The sequence below is a fragment of the Callorhinus ursinus genome, unplaced genomic scaffold (assembly GCF_003265705.2).
Source record: "Callorhinus ursinus isolate GAN/ISIS: 27379988/994484 unplaced genomic scaffold, GSC_fseal_2.0 scaffold3, whole genome shotgun sequence".
Taxonomy (NCBI): domain Eukaryota; kingdom Metazoa; phylum Chordata; class Mammalia; order Carnivora; family Otariidae; genus Callorhinus; species Callorhinus ursinus.
The window spans coordinates 64,934,172-64,956,164 of NW_027397065.1; the positions used below are offsets into that span (position 1 = coordinate 64,934,172).

Sequence of the window (21,993 nt, forward strand, 5' to 3'; positions counted from 1 at the left end):
GGATATTTTAATTAAATATTAAAGAATAAGGAAGAATTTATATGTGAATGGGAGAGAATAGTACTCGCAAGACGGGGAAGTTAATCTTTTTGCCAACAAAAAGAACTTAAATGTTTTTGACTGTAATCCACAGAAAAATTTTACATCATGACTAAGTACATATACTCATTTGAAATAAAAGATAACATGAAACAGTTGAGCCAGTTAACATGTAGTAGAGTTTCTTTTTTTCTTTAAGATTTTATTTATTTATTTGACAGAGAGATCACAAGTAGGCAGGCAAAGGGAGGGAGAAGCACGCCCCCCTGCTGAACCAGGAGCCTGATGCGGGACTCGATCCCACGATGCTGGGATCATGACCTGAGCCAAAGGCAGACGCTTAACCGACTGAGCCACCCAAGTGCCCTGAGTTTATTTTTTTCTTAATAATAATGTGGGTTGTGATCAATAAATTGATGTGACAACCATTTTAAGGGCAGTTTGGCAATCATTGCTTCAAGAATAGGTAGGTAGAAGCTAAATAGGGGTAAGGCTGTACCTTATAAAGGTATTAAATGTCATGTGCAGGAGTTGGCTTTATGTCCTAGTAATTTTCAGTCTTTTTTTAGCAGGAGATTACAACTGTCAGTCCTACTGTCTTTCCCCATAAGAGTGGAGTGGAGGAGGGTCAATTTTTCTGAGACTTTAGCATTCTGGGACTAGTATGAAAGCAGGCTTCTGGTTGTGGTGGTTAGGTTGGCAAAATGGGAAATAAATACTGAATGGAGTAGTTAGCAGTCCTGGAGGCAGGCTATTGCATGAGACCAGATAAGAGTTGATGTTGTCCAGAAGTCAAGCGGTGGCAGCATGAATGTGGAGGACAGATTGGAGAAGCAGTTTACAGGTATATTTATTGTACTTTGCCACTGACTGGCAATGGAGATTGAGTGTGAGGGAAGAATTAAAGGGGACATCTGGGTTTATTTTGTTGATTATATAAGTATTGTTAACTGATATATGGGACTGAGATGAGAAGAGCAAATTTGAAGGAGGAATATGTCATCGGATTTGGATGGTTTTGGGGAGAGGTACTTGATCTACCAGTGGGGGGATTTAATGTAGGCCTTTGAAAATTTGAGCTTATAGCTCAAGAGAATGGCATGAGCTGACAGTATATATTTCATAGTTACTGGTGCGTACTTGGGAGATCAAGTCCCTAGAGTGGGGAGGTAACTCAAGGAAAATGAAGTGGGAACAGATAATAAAGTTAAAGATGGAACCTTGAGCAACCCCAACATATGAAGGAGTAGGTAAAAAGAATAAAAAGAGGAATGCAAGAAGTAGAAAGAGAATGATGGAGAAAGTAGAGGTAAGCACCTGGGATAAGGGACAGTGAAACTGAAATGATCCAGGATAAATGCCAAATATAGCTAAAGAAACACTTAGGCTTCAGTGTACCAGGCCTGATCGTGCTAGGTGGAATAGTTTACTTTCTAGCTGTTGACGAGGTGTTACTAATCATTTTAAGGCAATTCTGAATTAACACTCGTTGTACCATTTAGATAAGCGGGTATGCTTTTAAGAGTGCTTAAATTATGCCTCGTGAGTTTATGTACCAAATTGTCATTGTCTCAGAAAGTTTGTGCATTTGTTATGTGTTAAATTTAAAAAGACCTATTTCCTTCCTTTATTGAGCTTTCATGTGAATTAGTACATAGAATGCAAAGTAGTAACATTCAACTGACTAGTAAAACAAGTCTTAAAAATTTGTATTTCTAATAAACTCAGTTTTGGTCAAGTAAAAATATCTATGATATTTTAATAAAAGTGGTTGGATCATATAGGAAATAGCCTAACTATCACATCTAACCTTAAGGTAGGCAAATTTTTGTTGGTTCAGAATCCTCCCTTATTCCTTTCATGCTTTGTTGTATCTTAACTTTGGAGCTACCTGGGGAGAAGTGATGTTGGCTTTTGTAAATTTTGTAGGAGAAACTCTTGTTGTTTGAATGAAACTCTTTTTTGCTCTTTCACTGAAATGTGTCAGACTATAGATTCACATTGCTTTTTCCAAGTATTCTGGTGACTAATCTTTTTTTCTGTATAATATATATATTCTGTAATATATATACACATATAATTTTCCAGGTATTCTGGTGAATAATCATTTTTTTTAATGCACATCAACGGTATTTTTTTGGGGAAAAATGTTAAAACTTTGTTGCTAATACTGGTGGTGTAGCATTGCAGAATTGAGAATGTGTTTTAAATTTCAGGAATTTCTCTAACCTCTTCATGGTAAGACATAACGAATGTGTTTGTGTTTTTGATTAAAGTATGGTTTTAAATTTTTGAGGTCTTGTTATTTTCAGAGGGATAGCTAGAAATTCTTACGTCTTTGAATATAAAAGAAAATTTTAAAAACTGTACAGCCAGTTGAATAGTGATTTAAGACTTTCTAATTGATGCTTTTACTAAGTGATTTTATAAAATGCCTTATCTTGTATTTGCCTAGTTTAGCCAGTCCATGTTAATGAAGCTTATTAGCCCAGCCATCTAGGTCTTTAAAGGAAGTAATTAATATAAGAACTTGTATTCTCTAAATAAATGTATTGAACATGAGTTATAAGAGAATTAGTTCACAAGAAGCAATTTAAGTGGGAATAGAATTTATGAAATGACATTTCTGCCCCAATATATTAAGTATTCTGATGCTAAGTGAATTTTGTATTTAGGTTTGGAAATTTAGGAATTTTAGTGTTGCTAGCAAAACTTATTAAAATCATGGAAAACTTGGAAGTTTTTTGTTAGTGCTCCAAAATTATTTTCTCCACAAATTCAAACCCCCTTCACCATCTCAAAGCAGTTTCCTAACCCTCAACTGCTGAGTAATCTTAATTTTCTGCAGTTTGCTGAGAGCCAGGAAGTGAGCACAAAAGCTTCTGAACCACTAGACTAGAATTTACAGTTATCATACATAAAGATTTATGTCGTGTATTCCTGGGTACATGTTCTATATTGTCCAAACCAAAAATTAGAACATAAGATAAAAATCTGGGCAGGAAATTGAGGACCAGCTACCCTTAAGTTTTATTTATAGCCGGTTAGAAGCAGTACATTTGATGAAACTATTCTAATAGACTTCTTATACATTTGAGTTGGTTCTCATTGTCCTTGGCAGTTTTCAGTGCCCCATTAAATACATTTGATTGAGCTCAACTAATGTTTAAACTAATACAGTAGTAGGCACTCAAATATTTGAATGAATGAATTTAATTTTTTAGAGCTCAATTTCTAGCTACATATTCACTCTGGAAATGGGCTTATGAGAGGTAATTACCGTAACAGAATAATATACCACAGTAACTAATCTGTTAGAAAAGTCAGGAGTTTGATACTGAGTATTTTAGTTTGAGATTCCTGTTAGATATCCAGAGAAAGATGTCAGATACACTGGTGGATACATTTATTTGGAGCCCTGAAGAGAGGCTAGGGTCAGCAGTTGGGAGTCCTCTGCATACAGCTCTCGCACGGAAAGCCTTGAAGCTAGAGATCCCCAGGGAGAGAGTAGAGATGAAGAGCATTGTGATCCATATTTACTGAGAGATGGTTAGTAAGGTTTTAGTTAATTTGTAATTGGCTAATGCTAGTATAATAATCTGAATGTAAATGCTATGTTCATTTATATTCAGAAATTCTAGTCTTAAAATAGTTTTTCAAACCTGTTGTATGTTGACTTTTTTAAATTAAATGAAGGATTATCTAATTATGACTTTGGTCACTGCTTTCCTTTAAAAAATATTTTTGATGTTGGTATGATCTGTCTAAATATGAAGCTTATGTCTAGATGTCAAAGTGTTGTACAGATTATCTGATCTAGTGTATCTTTGTGAGTTAACATCTATGTATTATCAAATAGCCAAATGTGTCTTCACCTCCCCTTTTGAGGAACACACATTTCCCTTTAGATTATAGAGTGAGGACAAAACTATTTTAAAACTCTTAACCCTATATTCATAAACAAAAGACTAGAAAGATATCAAAATATTAACATAAACTGTCCTGGGACAATAATATTATATATGTTTTAAATTTTCTTTATATATGTATCTTCCATGTTTTGTTATTTTTATAAATTTTTTAATATGTAAAATACATATTAAGGATGCTATCTAAAATTTGGTTTTACTTTATAATTCAGTAATAATCTAAAACAAAAGAATATGTTTAAGATTGTATTTTGGACAGGTACTTGAAAAACTGATACGTGTCAACAAGAGGCAGGGTATAAGGGAAGTTGGAGAAGGAAAGAAATAACATGCTTTTTAATTCTCACATTCACTCTACTGGCAAATTTCCTAGTTGATTAAACGGATATGCATTGAGGCTATGTCTGAACTTCTCTCTCAGCATTTTACTTTATGGATTATTTCGAAGACATATACTTTAAAAGGAGAATTATTAATGGTAAAGTAGTGGCATTATAGAAATGTCACTCCAGTGGACCAGGAAAGATAATTCTTGAAGGATATATGTCTTTATATCTAAAAGTTATCTAATTTCAGGGAGCTAACCCGGCCTTTGTTTGGATTGCGTGGGGTAAATTCCAAATAGAGTTCATAAATCTGAACAGAAGAGAGCTGCAAATCCAAGTGGAACAAAGGTCATCTAACTGCTTTCTAAAATACTAGTTTGTCTTTGGTCTTCAAGTAGCCCCATGCGATGTGTTAAAAATCCATTAAAAAAACCCTCAAGTTGAAAAATAAGCAAATTTTGAGATCATGTTAATTACATGATTCAGGAAACTTAATGCTGTATTTGGTATTGAAACCAAATTATGATTTTCTGAAATTAGTCTTTCTAGTTCAGTTTAAACTTGTAGTCATAAAAATGTGCCTTAACCCATTATATTTTTATAGGGTTTTTTTAAAGAGATATGTTATAATGTGTAATATATGTCATGTAATGAGACAGAATTTGTTTTATCTTGATACAGCTTGCATTGAAAGGCTCTAGCTACAGTGGACTACTTGAACGACATCATATTCACACCAAAAATGTAGAGCATATTCTAGATAGTTTACGGTAAGTTAATGGGATTGGGTCTTTGATGGGCTTTTGTATTCAGGACTTCCAGTTTTTATTTTTACTAGCGGATGATCCTGAGATTTTTAGTAAAGTTTGCCATTATAAAATCATCTTCAGAAAATTCTGTCTTGGTTAATGGAGTTGATATTACAGTGTTTCTAAGGAAATTTTTATTGTACTCTGAAAATTTCACAGATTTTCAGTTAATATTTGGTCTGAGAAGTGCCTTTTCTACAGAGATAATTCTGTATACATTAGGCTTCAACTGTATGTGTAATATTTAATTAAACTGAATACTGGATTTTATGGGTGTTCATTAAAATATTCTTTGAATGTCTAAAAATTATCATAGGAACTTCAGTTAATTCTATTAATGCAGTCAGTGAATAAGTTTATATGTATATAAGAGAATCAGTTTGAGAACATGCAAAGTAGAAAGTATTTTAGTCACTGTTTCAGTGGCTGACACTGAATGAGTATTTGTTGGATTTAAAATAATGACTGCTTTTATAATGAAAAAGTCTCCTGAGATGTTACACTTCTTGACCATTTTTGTATTAGTGAATTTTAGCATCAGAGGAATAGAGAAAATGAAATGAAATTCTAATCTATTGATACTGTTATTTGTCAGGGGCAAAAACAAGATGTTTTTGAAGCACGTAGAGATTTTGGATAGTCATTAACATAAGTTTATTCATATACTTCCTGACCATAGTAAATTGGCTGTTGTAATTAAATAAATGAAAATGAAGTTAACCTTGCAAAACTAAACATAAATTTGTTTATAAAACATGTTTGGTTATTTTACATCATTGGAGTAACCTGCCTCTCAAAACATCCTTCATGTTACTAGTGGACATTTTATATAACTTTTACTTTTTTATCTTAGGAATGAGGGAATTGAGGTTCGTCTAGTAAAGAGGAGAGAATATGATGAAGAGATTGTTCGATGGGCAGACGCTGTCATAGCTGCAGGAGGTAATAGTTTTACAGAGGTAAAGATGTTGGAATATGGAAATGCTCTTTACTCTCATTTCCAGATACCCTGTGGTCTAGCTGTAATGAAGACTTCAGAATCCTACCACAAGATACATTTTGGGATTTTTAGGATAAGATTTAAAATATCTGCTATATATAACATTTCACTTTTTTAGTGAAGGATGTTATTGTGAGGTTCTGTGTCTATTTCTGTTTGTATATTTAAGGTGTGCATTTGGCTTCAAATATGATTCAAAGGATGAGTTGTAACTGTATTTTGGTTTAGTTATGCCAGTCTTAAAAAAAAAATTGAAATTGTTTAAGAGTTCAGTGAGATTAGATAAATTCCATCCCACTCTGGCTCCAATATACTTACAGCTATCTTTCCTGAGCTTTATTATTAAGTAAGTGGACATTGTTGTCAAAGCTTTAAATTGATAGCATTTGTTAGAAAAATCTGCACTGGACACTTTTTTGGATGTATTCTCATTAAAATGTATGAATTTGGACTGATGTTATGACAGAAGGAAAGAGATTTGGTTAGTAGAATGATAGGATTAGAACAGTGGTTCCCAGCTGGGGGGCTACTATGGGCATCTAGCAGGTAGAGGTCATGGATACTGCTAGACATCCTGTAATGCATGGGACAGCCCCCCGCTGGCACCCCCCAACAAAGAATTACCCGGCCTAAAATGTCGGTCTTGCCACTGTTGGGAAATCCTGGATTAGGGATAGTGGGTAGAAAGGAAGTGGAATAGACTGGTGGTCAGCAGGACAGAGTAGGAGTGTGATTGTTAAAACAAAAGGACTTGGGTTCAAAATGATGTTAAAAACTAGTTTTGTAACAAATCTGGTTATGTCATATGTCCTTTAGGTGATGGCACGATGCTCCTGGCAGCAAGTAAGGTCTTAGATAGACTTAAACCAGTTATTGGAGTAAACACTGATCCAGAACGGTAAGGAAAAACATGTTCTTTTTGTTTGTGTCTGTATGTGTGTGCTATACATACAGTTATTCTTTGTTTTGCATAATATCTATTTCTGATAAATCTTAAATTTGGGGAGCTCCTTATTTTCTCCACCGTAGTCACATTGCTGTGCTCTATTGCTACAGGGTGTTTACTGTGGTGCATGGTGTTTAAGTGGAAGTATCATTGCTCCTGGTTATCATGAATGTTAGAACCGTGTTCCAGAAACATTTTAGAGATGAAATTCAGGCATGTACAATTCGTTTCTACTTTTAGTAGAATTTTCTTCTATGTTGTGGTTTTCAAGGACCTAGCTTTCATGTATAGCTCAGGCATGAGAAATAGATATGTGTTTTAGCTACCATTGGTGGTAGAAAATTATGATATAGGGTTGATGAGTCTTCGCATTAGACTTCCTAGGTAGTCTGGGAGTAGTACCTTTTGGCAGAATAGACCTGAGCCCTTGACCTAGTTGGGTATTGGTGACCTTTTGTATTGCAGAAGAGGCATGAGTTAATGCCCTGTCTTCTGTCCTTCCTTATGTCTCTCATCTACATTCCTGGCTATGCTTCTGCTGATTTTCTGGGTGACTTCATTGACTTAATGAAGAGACCAAACCCTGTCATCACTTCTTTTTTTCTTTCCTCAGCTTCACTGACATTTAGCATCATTCTTTTCCAGCCACCCGCGGCCATGAGCATGCCTGGACTTGATGATCATCTAGAATTGCCCCATCTCTCAAATCTTAATTCCACTCTGACCACAGCCTCCTACCTTTAACCGCAGTTTTATTCCCTCAATCCTGCTAAATCTGCCCTTTGGTTTTCAGTGTGTTGAACCCCTCTATTTTCTTAATTTTCCCTCACTTCCTTCATATTCTTGACAAACTTAATTTTCTTTCTTTTTTTCTTTCCTTTTTTCTTCTTCCTTCCTTCCTTTCTTTCTTCCTTTTTTTCCTTCCTTCCTCCCTCTCTCCCTCCCTCTCCTCCTCTCCTCTCCCCTCCCCTCCACTCCCTCCTTTGGAGGGGGAGTGCACATGTGAGGGGGGGGAGAGGGAGAGACAGGCTCCATGCCTAGTGCAGAGCCCATGTGGGGCTCGATCTCACAACCCTGAGCCAAAATCAAGAATTGGACGCTTAACCAACTGATCCACCCAGGCGCCCCTCTTGACAATTTTTTTTTTTTTTAAGATTTTATTTATTCGAGAGAGAGAGAGAATGAGAGAGAGCACGAGAGGGAAGAGGGTCAGAGGGAGAAGCAGGCTCCCAAGGAGCAGGGAGCCCGATGCGGGACTCGATCCCGGGACTCCGGGATCATGACCTGAGCCGAAGGCAGTCGCCCAACCAACTGAGCCACCCAGGTGCCCCTCTTGACAAATTTCTTAAACATTTTGTACCACTGTCTTTCTGCTCAATCCTACATCAGTCTGTCATCCTTTTTATTCCTTCATCAGCACTGCTGAGGCCATCTGGGGGGAGAAAATAGAAACTTAAGCTTGGTGGTTTGTTTGGGCCCAAATTTACTTCCAGTTTGTCATTTCTAGCACTTAGAACTAGATCCTCAGAGTTGTTAAAAAAAAACTTTCTGTGTGGTTCAGGTCTTCATTTTTTTTTTTTAAGATTTTATTTATTTATTTATTTATTTATTTTAAAGATTTTATTTATTTATTTGACAGAGAGAGACACAGCGAGAGAGGGAACACAAGCAGGGCGGAGAGGGAGAAGCAGGCTTCCCATGGGGCTCAAGCCCAGGACCCTGGGATCATGACCTGAGCCGAAGGAAGACACTTAATAGCTGAGCCACCCAGGTGCCCCAGGCTCAGGTCTTCTCTCTTCCCTATTCTCTGCACTAGCTACTTCAAGGTTATTTTAACTTCTGTATGCTCCTTGCTTTCCTTACCCTTCCTCCTTCAGCATTTGCCTTCTCTTACCTCATAAAGGAAATGGAAATCATTGGACTTTTCAACTTTTCCCTGGCTTTGAAACAAAATTTTGTTCTGTTATTTGTTCCCTTTCTTCCCCTCTCTCCAACATGCTTCCTCTGAAGCTATAAACTTGTTCACGACCATCCTCTTTTAAGAAAATTTAATAAATCCTTTACCCTGTGTCTCTCTCTTGGCTGTTACTCTTTTTCTTCGTCTCTACCCCTAAGCTTGGGATCTCCACTTCCTTAAGTTACTGTTTTGCCATCTTTGCCATCTTTTCTGGATTGCTTCCAACCGGTTCATTGACATTCTTTTTGCCTTACCAGTAACATCCTGGTTACTGAACTTACTGAACATTTCAGTCCTTGTCTTACTTGATTTCTGGGAAATTTTTGCTCCTTGGTTGCATCTGTACTTTTTTGCCATTTACGACATTCCCTCCCCGCCCCCCGCCTGCCCCAGCCCATTCTTCCTATCCTGGTGCTACTTCTTTGTCTCTTTTGAAGGATGTTATATTAAGTCACTGCTTAAATAATGGTATTTTCACATATTATCTTCTGGGCCATCTTTCTGTAACTTTTCTCTCTCTAACATTTTATACTGTCTCCAGTATTAATTAATTAATATTAATATCTGTAGTTGAACTTAAATCCTGGTGACTCCAAAATATTTACAGCCAACATTGATCTTGCTTCCACTCTTATCCTTACTTACATTCTCTTCCCACTGCAGCCAGAGTGATCATTTTATGAAAGTTTGATAACATTATGTGACTGCTCAGAATTTTATGGTGGCTCCCCATCTAACCCAGGATAAAATCTAGTTCTTTACTCTGACTAGGGGGACCAATGCACCCTGGTTTGCCAGGGACTTTCCTAGTTTTAGCATTGAAAGTTTCATGTCCTGGGAAAATTGTCAGTCCCAGGCAAACTGGGACAGCTGGTCACCTGAACAGTGACATACAAGACACTGCATTTTCTGGTCCCTGACTATTTGGTGTCTTTTTCTCCTGTTATTTTTCTCTTCATGCTCTTCTAGCCATACTGTCCTAAGTATCCAGTGGCATTAAAAATGTAACATGTCTGGCTGGCTCAGTCTTAGGGCATGGGACTCTTAATCTCAGGGTCATGAGTTTAAGTCCTCTGTTGGGCATGGAGCCTACTTAAAAAAAAAAAAGGCAACATGTCTACAAATGAACCTGCTTCCTTTCCCTTCCTCTACTGTACTTGATGAATGGAATCGTAATCTGTGCTGAAGCTGGACCACCCGCCCCTCACCCCCTTCATCACATTGGTCTATGGCTCTAGCGCTAAGTTTGTGGGATCTCTTACCTTTGAGTCCATCTCTTGCCGTCCTCACTGCTACTGAACATAGGCCTTTATAATTTGCTGTTTAATTACTGTAATAGTCTCCAGTCTTGCTCGTTCCATCCCATCCGTTACACTTTATCTTCGTGTTCTTTCCAAAGTACAAATCTGATCGTATCTACTTCTAAATTAAAATCTTTTAGGGTTTTTCCATGACCTTCAGAATACATTGCCAATTCCTTACTATAATAGTATGATCTTTCACCATCTGTTGCCTATTTGCTTTTTAAGTTTTATTGATCCTCATTAACTCGTAGGCACTTCAGTTAAGAAAAAATTACTGAAGTCCCTCTAGGAACAGCTAGGATTCTTCTTAAGGCTGTTTTTTGTTTTTTTTTTTTTAATTGCATTTTTTGCCCAGTTTTGTTGAGATATAACTGACATATAGACTGCATACATTTAAGGTGTACTGCATAATAACTTACACATAATGTGAAATGATAACCACAGTAAACTTAGTTAACGTTTATCCTCTCATATAGATATGAAAAAAAAATGCTTTTTATTTTTTTTTGTGATGAGAGCTCTTAGGATCTACTCTTAATAACTCAAATATACAGAAGTATTAACTATAGTCCTTATGTTGAATTGTTACAACCCAGTATTGGAAGTTTTTACCTTTGACCACCTTCACCTAATTCCTCCATCACCCACTCTGATGGCTGTCCTTAAGTGCAAATGTCAGGTATGAGCATCTGCTAACACCATGGGTGGAGGCTTTTCCTCTGGTGAGGAGGTTTGTTGATACTTAAAACAGTAGGATGTGAAAGAGTTCTCCAGAAGGTGCATATCATTTTCATGCCCTTATACATGCTTTTGCCTAGAGTGCCCTTATACCACTTACTCAGTTGTGTAGTTGTGTAAATTGTTCATTGAAAACTGGTGCCTCTCCTGGGCTCTGACTATAATTTTCTGTAGAGCATATTTTCTGCTTGGTTGTTGTCTCTTCCATTAGACTATAAATTTCTATAAAGTATAAAATGCTGTAAGCTATAGGATTGTATTTTAATTCCTCTGTCACTGTTACAGTATTATACCTAGTCCATAAACAACCTTTGAAATGAGTGATTAAATGATCTTAGGGAGTAGGGCTAGGATCCCAACCTAGATGAGTAACTATTACTTGAGTATAAGTAATTGAGATCACTCGTTCAATAATTATTTTTTGATTGCTTTCAGTGTTGATGTGTTTATATTTTAGAACTTCTTAGTGGCATAATTTTATATCATTAAGAGATTCTTTAGTGATCACATTTTATATAGTTTGTTGAAATACATTTTCTTTCAGAAAGCTGGCTTAATACTCCTATAAACTTGTGGGAATTTTGAAACTGGTAAGCAGGCAGTATTGCATCTCTAATTTCTACCTAGAAGAGTAGGCTTTAGAAGTCCTTTGGTTTTTCTTCTTGTCTCCAGGCCAACAGTGTATGAAGCCTCCTAGCTTGTTTGGTAATTCAGGTTGCTTGACTTCTTTTTCTTAAGTACTCTGGGACTCACAAGCCTTAAATAAGCCCAGAAGTTAATGTTCAACTTAAATTTCCTCTCCTCTATGTTAGTTATCAAATGCTGCCTAACAAATCAGACCAGAACTTAAGGGCTTAAACAATAATAATCACTTATTATTTCTCATGGTTTGTGTGTATCTGGAATTCAGGAGCTTGGCTGGGTGGTTTGGCTTGAGATCTCTCATGAGGTTATAGTAAGCAGGGGCTGCAGGCACCTGAAGGCTTGACTTGGGCTGGAGGATACCCTTCTAAGATGGTTCACTTACATGGACTCATCTAAATTAAATATATAACTTCGGTTTGTCTTGGCTGTATTCTGCATTCAGTTTATTGAGCCCAATAAATAATTATGACACTTGAATGCTTAATAATTAAAATGGGATAGAAGGCATGTGGTAGCTAGCCTCCAAGGTAGCTGTCTAGCATTCACACCTTTATGTGGTTCTCTCCCTGCTTCTGTATTCAATCAGGGCTGGCCTGTGTGACCAGTGGAATATGGTATGACAGTGTGTGGATTCCAAGGCCAGGTCATAAATGGTATTACAGCTTCTGTATTAGTCTCTTGAATTGCTCATTCTGGGGTAAGTCAGCCGGCATGATGTGAGGATCAAGCAGCCCTGTGGAGAGGCTTTCGTGGGGTAGAATTGAGGCATCTTGCAAATAGTTCACACCAATTTGCCAGCCTGTGAGTGAGCCACATTGAAAGTGAATCCTCCAGGCCAAGTTAAGCCTTCAGGTGCTGACAGCCCTGGCTGAGATCTGACTCTAATCTCATGAGAGATTGTTCTCTCTTGGGTGTTGCAGACCTGTATTTGACCCTAGCAGGTATTGTTCTATCAAATGACTGTTGATACCCTCTATATACTTAGCATCGTGTAAAAGTGTTGCAGTGAATATAAAAATTAAAAAACTTAGGCAGGGCCTAGTTTTAATTTCAGTGTTGATTCTCACAGATAAAGAAATTGATCTATCACAGCTTTGCAAAAGCCTTTTTTTCTGCTCTTCACGCTTATAAGTTAATGTATAGTTATTAAGAGTTTGTTTTGCCAAGTCTCCTCTCAACCTTCAAGATCAAAGCATCATGTAAATGATGATGATTGAACTTTCTGGACACCTTTAGGTGTTAGGTGCTATGTTCTCTCATCTTCCTGTATCAACTATAGGCAATGTTAACACTTTGTAATTTGCAATTTTTTAAAAAAAAATTGTCTTCTATGTCAAGCTCTTAACTCCCTGAAGGAAGTTCACCCTTATATATTTTTTGAATAAATGAAGGATTGGATTGGATTAGCTTTATGATTTCTCTTTATGACTTAGATATCATAAATGATATTTAAAAGGGATTTATGGTTTACTTCCACATATAGTGTGATTCCTCAGAATAACCTTTTGAGATACTTAGTGGTTTTATCACCCTTTTAGAGATGAGAAAGCTGATGCTAAAGTGACTTGCCCACAGTTTATAGTTAAATAATTTAAAGGTAGGGTGGAAACACCACTATACCATTAGATAATTTTGTAGGGTAATCAATCGGTGGCAAATGTGCTGTTATTTTTAGTTTCACTGTGATGTGGAAACTTCATTAGTGTGTATGATAGCATTGAAGCTGGATGTAAAACCACTATTTCTATTTGGTCTTTTTGTCTTACTGAAAATACAGAAAATTTTGTTGCAAAAAAAATGAAATATAGAACAGAAATTTATAAAGTTTCATGTCTGGTTTTTGTAGTTTAGTGATACCTTTTGAATTAAGTTTTTTCTTTTTTCCTTTTTCTTCCCTTTACACACTACAAATCTCTTATTAAAGGTCTGAGGGTCATTTATGTCTTCCTGTTCGATACACACATTCCTTCCCAGAAGCCTTACAGAAGTTCTATCGTGGTGAGTTCAGGTAGGAATTTCTTACAGTTGTTTTATAAATATCTTTATGTGCCATTAAGAATGCTATCGAACAGAACAAGTTAGATAATATTTGGCTTAGTGTATAGTTATGTATTACTCTTTATGGCTACTGTTATTAGCTGAGTCATCCACACCTCTGCCTTTCTTCTAGTCCAACTGGAACTGTGTAGAAAAGCCCTGACAAAAGCCACTTGGCCTGTAACCCAACTGCAAGTAGAGGGGTTTTCTCCATCAGTGAGCTAGAGGCCATGTTTCTATTTTCTTAATGTTGTTACATGTTCTTAGCAGTTTGGTAGAAAGCTAGTTAAAACTATTGGCTAAAAGTAAGTGTTCAAATTCTCTGAGATTTTATATTTTTATCCTCCTCTCCCATCCAAATGGCTGAGGGTTGGATATACTCCACCATTCTGAGGTTCCGGGTATCTTTTATTTTACATATTGTTTCTTAAGTAGGGGGATGTTTTGTCATATTTCTTTCACTTAATTTGTTCAGTAGTCAGGCTATCCTGAAAAGAGAAGAGTGGAAGGAGGAGCTGAGATGGGGTTGGTGATTATAGTAGAGAGAGCCAAGTTGGATGACTTTTTATTTCCTGACTTGGACTAGATTTTTATTGTTTGAGAAAGCTCTTTGTTTTTTTGTGAAATTGTATTAAATCTTCTTGATTTCTGGAATCATTAGTAATGATTCTAGTTTCTGGTTGTTTCAGAAGTTTGGCACCTCTACAAACGTCCAGTTTATAGCTATCAAGTGGGAGTATATTTTTATATACTAATCTAGCAGAGTCTGTTCCACTGGCTTTTGGATACATCAGTTTTTGGTTTTGAAATCAATTATACCTAGTTTTTTTCCTTTTATCAAAAACGTCATTTAAGTTTTAGATGTAATCTTAAATGTTAAAAAATTTGTCATTGATTTTTTTTTTTTTATTGCAAAAATCATTATAGAACTCTAGGAGAGGGAGTTTTGTCTAACCACCTTAACACAATATTGTTTTATCACAGTGGTTTTTTGTTTTTGCATGTTACACTTTTGTATGAGCAAAACACAACTGTATCTTAGTATCTTAGATTTAATGGATACTTGATATAGAACTTGACTTTGATTCAAGTTATGTGGGAGATTTTGTACAAATACATTAGATATTTCTATTATTTCTGAAAAGAGAACTAAATCTTTGACTTTGTCTTTGAGAAGGAATTTGTAGGCTTTAGGTGTTTCTGGTATAATTTGTTTGTGGAACAACTAGGTTTTTAATATGAATTTTTTAATTTGGTGAAATAATTATGCCTTATCCTAAGTTTACTTTATCTTAACATATTTGCTTTTCCTTCACTCTTCTAAGGTGGTTATGGAGGCAGCGAATCAGGTTGTACCTTGAAGGGACTGGCATAAACCCTGTTCCTGTGGACCTCCACGAACAGCAGCTAAGTTTGAATCAACATAGTAGAGCCTTCAACATTGAAAGAGTTCATGATGAAAGTAGGTAGATTGGGAATTAGATGTGTTTGGGCAGTATTTAACTTCTTGTTCCTTTGGTTTCTAATTTATATAAGTGATAATTTACAATTATTTGGGGATTTTAGTGCCACTGACCGCATTTAAGAAAATACAGTGAACTACTTCAGGTGTAAAATGTAATATGACTAGATATAGAAATAAGCATATTTCCAAAAGAAATGTGTTCTAGAATGGGTTTGAAAACTTGATTATGAAAGAATTATAAAATGTCTAAGAGAATAGTTGATATTTAAGGAAGGATTCTTGGCTTTAATCTGTGAAATGTCAGAAAAGAGAAAGCAGTAGAAATGACCTAATCTATAGAAGATTTCTTAACAATTATACATTTGTATAGCCATATTTAAATATATCTACTATAGTTACAGTTGTTGGTTAAAATCTTTTTGTTGGGAAATTTTGCATTGCAGCCTTAAGATTTGTGTTCCAGACATCTCTCTGTAAGCTGCTAAGAGAATATTAGTATAAGGTGATATGCAGGGTTTTTTTTTTTAACAAATGTTAAGGTGAATTCTCAGTTTTGTGGACTGTAATTTAGCCATATTTTCCCAGTAATTTTAAGGCTTTCATGATACAGGAAGACCCCAAGAGATACACTAAATATCTGTGGACTGTATAAAAAGATTTTTTTCCTCCTGTGTTTCATTTCTTGGCTAAACTTATCAGGAAAAGCTACCTTTACGTATCTGCTTTGTCTCTGTCTTATCTCATTATTTTCAGAGTTTTTCATGGTGATTTATGGCTTTATAGGTTGGGCTGTTCTTAAACTATGTGTTCGTGTCATATTTTAAAGATTTTAAATTTTTAGTTGGAAATCTTACTTTATCCCTAGCCAAAAGAAGTTACTGCTGTCACTGGAGATGTTCACGATTTGGCTCTGAAATTCATTGGCTTTATAAGAAAGCTATAGATTGGTATTCAGAGATTCAGTGATCTCTAATATATAACTGATTTGGTTTCCAATATGAGCCATGCGTGTAATTTGCTGCTGAAATCCAAAGTGGCTCCTGTGGAAGTACTTGATTATTTCCACGTCTGAAGCTCTCAGAAATTAAGTGTGACAACAAGAATCTTATGAGGTGGATAAGTATATTTCATCACTCTTAAAAAATTGTTTCAAGGAGAATTAAGGTTTATTTTGGTGAGAGAGAGAGGCTTCTTTGGAGATATGTTAGGTGATTTTGAGGTTCATTATGAACACTCTAAATATGAGCTTTAACTTCTATGTTAATGTTAAAGTATGTTTTCTACTGAAACAAAAGTATGAATATTTTAATATTTTATAAAATTTAAATCCTAACATTTCTAAAATTTAAACAAGTTGTTTTTCTTTTCATTACTACAGGACCTGAGGCTTCAGGACCCCAGCTTTTGCCAGTGAGGGCACTAAATGAAGTCTTCATCGGGGAGAGTCTATCATCCAGGTACTTTTAAACCTGTATTCTTGAGTTTGAAATTTAATGTTTTAGTATTTTTTAGATATTTGATTTCTGCTTCCTAAGAATTATGAATAATTAATATATGGAATAAGTGATAGAAATGAATTATTTAATGAAATATTTCCAAAACCTTCTCACACATTTATAATACACGTTAAGAGGAGAGAAGGTTCCATGAGCGAAAAAGTTTGTGAAACCCTAGGTTAGACAAAGTTATTCAGGTTCCATTACTAGAGTCTTTAATCTATCATATAGGTGCTTTATAAATGTTTAAGAGAATCATATACTAGGCATACATTTGCAGTGGTTATAAAACTTTTATAGACAGTCCGTATTAAAACTTCCTGACTAATTATCTTAATAATGTCACTTAAGGCTGATTTGTTTGCTTATTTTTAGCCAGGATCCAGTTAAGGATTATGCATTGCATTTGGCCATCATGGCCCTTTAGAATTAAGAATCATTCCTTAGTCCCACCCCTGTTTTGTCATTCCTGATACTAATATTTTTGAATAGTCTAAGTTAGTTGGTTTGCAGAATATCCCTTGTTTTAGTTTGTATGATTTTCTTTTTTCTCTGCATAAGATTCAGACTAAACACTTTTGGCAGGAATACTACTTGGTGGTAATTGTATCCCTTATGCAACATCATAAGCCAAGTGTATTGACCCTTTAAGATTTGTAAAAAAAAAAAAAAAAAAGATTTGTAATCATTATTAGCAAAAACTAAGGTTAATGAAGTTCTTCAGTAGGAGTATAAAAGTATAGTATGGTTTTATTACTGATGAAATCTGTTTTGTGGGTGTCGAATATAATTTAGCCTTAAATGGTCAGCAGAATTTTTTTTCAAAATTTTCGTGTGATATTAGTTACCAGTTATAAAATGACTGCCATAATGTAAAGTTAATTAAACTCTTGGTTGCCATTTAGAACGTGCCTTCTCATTTTTGTAGATGTCAGTAAATTAGGGGTGGAAAATTAGAGATGAGTCTCTGTCCCACGTGGCTGCTATCAGAACCGTGTGACCCTTTGAGGTCATGTAGTTGATTCCCTATTTACTGAGAGTTCCATATATTCTGAAATTCTGATTGTTGACCTGTCTTTTCATAAGTTTAATTATGATGAGAAATATTTGTCTTAATTAAAAAAGATACCCATGTTTTAGCCAATGACTAATTCAGATAGTACTGAAAAGAACAAAGCCTGATTTAGTAGAATGCCTTGAACAATCTTTTTCAGTTGTAATTTTGATTAATGTAATTTTAAATTCAGCAAAATGTATTGTGTACCTGCTACGTGCTATATGCAAGTCACTAGGGATGTAAAGATAAATAAGATAAAGGTAGTAAGTAGCATCTTATTTTTTTTTTGGAGGCTGGTAAAATACATAATTTTAAAAAGTATTTAAAATTCTGTGAAGGAATCAAATAAAAATATATTCTTTAAAGAACATAAAGCGTAAATACATTTATTTTAACATAGTAATAAGACTCATGCTACACATAAAATGTTTTCTTTTGCTCTATTATCGTTTGAAGTAATATGGAAATGAATAATGGATACTTGGTGACAGAGAAGGCAGGAAATGTAATTCTAATTAGTGGTATAATCTAATCATGATTACTAAAAACATAAGGCAGACAACTTTAAATGAAATTGGAGAATGTCTACATTAGAAGACAAATGAAATCTTGCCATTTGCAACAACATGGATAGACCTAGAGGGTATTATACTAAGTGAAATAAGTCAAAGACAATTACCATGTGATTTCACTCATTTGTGGATTTTAAGAAACAAAACAAATAGAAAAAAGAGAAAAAAGCAGACTTAAATACAGAGAACAAATTGGTGGTTGCCGGAGGGGGCAGGGCATTGGGCGAATGGGGGGGGGGATTAGGAGTATACTTATCTTGATAAGCGCTGAGGGCTGTACATAATGGTTGGGTTACTGTCTTGTATACCTGAAACTAATAACACTGTATGTTAATTAAACTTGAATAAAAAATAATAAAATAGATGACAAAGGTAGAAATGTTTTAAGAGTTTATGCCGATTCTAGAGAAGCCATTTAATGGCTTATGTTATTGTTTGTGTATTTTAAAGGTTATAACTTCCGAGAGCTTCTACTAGTGTTGCTTTGTAATTTCTACTTACTAAAAATAACTTATAAAAGGAGGAAAACTGGGATCGATTGACAGACTTCTGGGAATTCAGTGAAGTCCCACTAGATTTTAGATTGAATGTTTTTTTCTGTGGCAGCAGTGATTTGGTTGGTTTATCTCCTAAATAATGTCTGATGCTGCTTCTTTTTGTGTTGAGCCTCACCTTATAGCCTTACTAAGATAAGGACAGCAGTGGGTTAGCTTCTGATGCTATTGAGAAAGTTTTCACTATAGGAGGTATTAGAACTTATTTTTAAGGAATCTATGACATAGACCCTTAGGCAGAAAGGAAATGAATACTTATTGGATGCCTGCTGTGTGTCAGGCTTTATGTATATTGTGTATATTACTACATTACACGCTCATAGCAACCCTGTGAGAAAGGTAGTTGTATGTATCATTGAACAAGTTGAAATTTGGAGAGTTCACATAACTTGCCCATGGTCCTATCATTAGTTAGCATCAGAACTGTCATTGTATACCCAGTATTTCTGATTCCAGGTCCTGTATTGAGGCTTCACTATGCCCTGAAAACTTAAGGGCTTTGCTTGGAAAATATGAAGTGCAGCAATATTATTCCTGCCTCATTTATAATGTTCTTAGATTTAAGAACATTTTAAAAAGCCCAATTTTTTTTTTCTTTTCTATTCTAACCTAGAATGTCTTATTCTTGGGCTGTAGCAGTGGACAATTTAAGAAGAAGTATACCCACTCTAAAGGGACTGTGAGTTTTATTGCTGCCTTAAAAAAATAATTTCCCTGAAACAAAAATTCTGAGTTGACTAATCTTGATAAACCTGCATGTGAGAATGACACTAAATTTGCTCATCGTTTTGGGCTCAACACCCCTCACCTGACTGTACTTTTCTTCCTCTCCACCTGTTTCTCTTCTATCCCCACTTACCTCTAATCTCATTTGTTTCTATGTGATTCTAGCATAATAGCAGCCATTCCTATAGAGTTGACTGGCTTGTCTGAATGTAATAGGCTCCTAATACACCTAAAATTCCTAATTTTCTAGGAAGACATAACAAAGCTATGAAATAGATTCAATGTGAACATAAGGCCTGCTATCTTTTATGAAGAATGGTGACTTCAGAAAAAACATGAAAAGGAGTTGTGCCATGTAAAACCTTTACAGATTGAGTTTGGCAGGAGAATTGAGGGTTAAGAGATAAATTATCCATTGAGTGTTAGTGTTTGCAAGCATGTCTAATAATTGTCATTATTGGAAGAGCTATATTAAGAGTTTAACTTTTTTATTTGCTGGACAGAAATAACCCAGTGTTGATCAATGACACCATTATTTAAGATACAGTTTTACAAAATAGGCTTTTACAGGTTTCAAGAGTTTTTTTTTTTTTAATAATTGCAAATTTATATGTTCACACAGTTAAAGAACAGTGTCATTTTTGCTGGTGTCAGAAAACCCATTTGATTTCATATTTATGAACTACTCTAAGAAACAGAAATCTTTAAAGAAATTACAATTCTAGTTTTATTCCTAGTTTTGTCTACCTGATGCAGTACCGTTTGAGAATTTTCTTTAGAACTTGATCTTAGCTTACTATCAGTTCAAAAGGCACATTAGTATATAACTTAAACAAGTTGAGCAGAAACTGTTGGCAACTTGAAGGGTTAGATACAGACTTGGAGCTATCAAGGACTAGCTACCAAGAATGAAACTCACCTAAGAATGGTATTTTCTTTTTGAATTGTGAAATAAGGCTCTGTATGTGTTAAATTCCATAAAAACAGTAGAGGCTATGGTAGGTAAAAATTTACCAGGAGCCCTTATTTGAAATGTTAAAATATTGATAGAAAGGACCATATGGATCAGAGAGGGATGGAGCTATGCAGATTTTTTTTTTTTTTTAACCTTTTCACTTAGTATAGGTATTAGCATCATGGTGTGCGTGCCTACTAAGTCAGGTATGTCTAAGTCAAGCTGGCCCACTTAGATTTTGTTAGTTCTGAAGAAACGATGTTTGTCTTATTTACTGTGAGCCATAAGTTCAGCAAATCCAGTTTTATATTCTCAATTCATAGGGCTTCCTACTATGAGATTTCAGTTGATGATGGTCCATGGGAAAAACAGAAGAGTTCAGGGCTCAATTTGTGTACTGGAACAGGATCAAAGGCCTGGTGAGTAACTTGGGATGTTGCTTATTGACTTTGTGAAATATTTTAAGTAACGTAATTTACTCGAGGCTGCACATCGGTGGTGTATCTAAAGCCTCTGATATGCAAGAGGTAGCCTGGTGGTGTTACGTTGGTTGGCTCACTTTCTGCTTTACTCATCAGTTGGGTCCAGAAGTCCTGCCTTGACTTTGTAGATTAGAGCTGTAGCCTGGATTTGGTCGTTATTTAGCCTATTGCACTAGGTTTGTAAAGAGAAAAAAAGAAAATGAGAAATGTTTTGGGGGACTGTATGGTTTTTTGTTTTTTTTTGTTTTTTTAATGAAAAATATTTTAAATAATAGTAAAGAAATGAAAACAAGTACAATAACAGCAAATGTCCTGGAGGTTTGTGCGGCAAAGGCCTAACTGGAGATAACTTGGGCTCCTGTATCTTGCTTACCCTCTCACTTCTCTCTGGGTAATTGCTGCTTAGTCATATACATGCAGACGCCTCCCAGACTTTCATCCATAGCTCTCGTCTCCTGAGCACAAACTCCTACCCTAAAATGACCTACTAGAGAGAGTGTTAATAGACCTTCAAATTCAGCATATTGAAAACTAAATTTATTATCTTCAGGTTTTTATTCCTGTGATCCCTGTATTGCTTAATAGGATCACTGTTATCCCGAGTTCATGCTCTAGAGAAAAAAACCTTACTCCCCTAATCCTTGCTCGCTCTTTTGAGTCTCCCTGTTCTCCCCTTTACACATACCAGTCTCTGAATCCTGCCAGTCACACTTCTGAAGTCCTTGCCCCTCTTTTTCAATTTCTCCTGCTATTTCTTTGGTCCAGGCCTCCATCTTTTTAGTGAATATTCTTTGTGCCTCATCCTTTATTCTAAAGGCTGTTATCCATACTGCCAAGAGTAATATTTCTAAAATGTAGATAAATTTGGCTGTATCCCTTCTGTGCTGTAAAAGTTTAATTTACTTCTGACTGTGTTCAGATTACTCAGTCTGTATGTGAGACCCTTTAAAATAGGA

General features: G+C 35.5%; 2 protein-coding genes across 6 annotated transcripts in view; one reads left to right on the plus strand and one right to left on the minus strand.

Annotated features, from left to right (window-relative positions):
* Nucleotides 1-21,993, plus strand: part of NADK2 (NAD kinase 2, mitochondrial) — a 40,532-nt gene that overhangs the window by 7,871 nt on the left and 10,668 nt on the right. Inside the window, exons 2-9 of one of the 3 annotated variants that reach the window (XM_073891000.1) lie at nt 4,976-5,064; nt 5,957-6,045; nt 6,920-7,001; nt 13,618-13,701; nt 15,056-15,192; nt 16,574-16,652; nt 19,488-19,553; nt 20,879-20,974. In XM_073891000.1, the coding sequence (XP_073747101.1) occupies nt 4,976-5,064; nt 5,957-6,045; nt 6,920-7,001; nt 13,618-13,701; nt 15,056-15,192; nt 16,574-16,652; nt 19,488-19,553; nt 20,879-20,974 (722 nt within the window). The remainder of the gene's footprint in view (nt 1-4,975; nt 5,065-5,956; nt 6,046-6,919; nt 7,002-13,617; nt 13,702-15,055; nt 15,193-16,573; nt 16,653-19,487; nt 19,554-20,878; nt 20,975-21,993) is intronic. The other 2 variants (XM_025867382.2, XM_073891001.1) reach the window with 2 other exon arrangements.
* SKP2 (S-phase kinase associated protein 2) overlaps nt 8,425-21,993 on the minus strand; it is a 70,462-nt gene continuing 56,893 nt past the window's right edge. The window contains exon 11 of one of the 3 annotated variants that reach the window (XR_012377611.1): nt 8,425-8,481. The gene's annotated coding sequence lies outside the window, so the exon portion shown is untranslated. Of the gene's footprint in view, nt 8,482-17,403; nt 18,635-20,984; nt 21,210-21,993 lie in introns of those variants that run through there. The other 2 variants (XR_012377609.1, XR_012377610.1) reach the window with 2 other exon arrangements.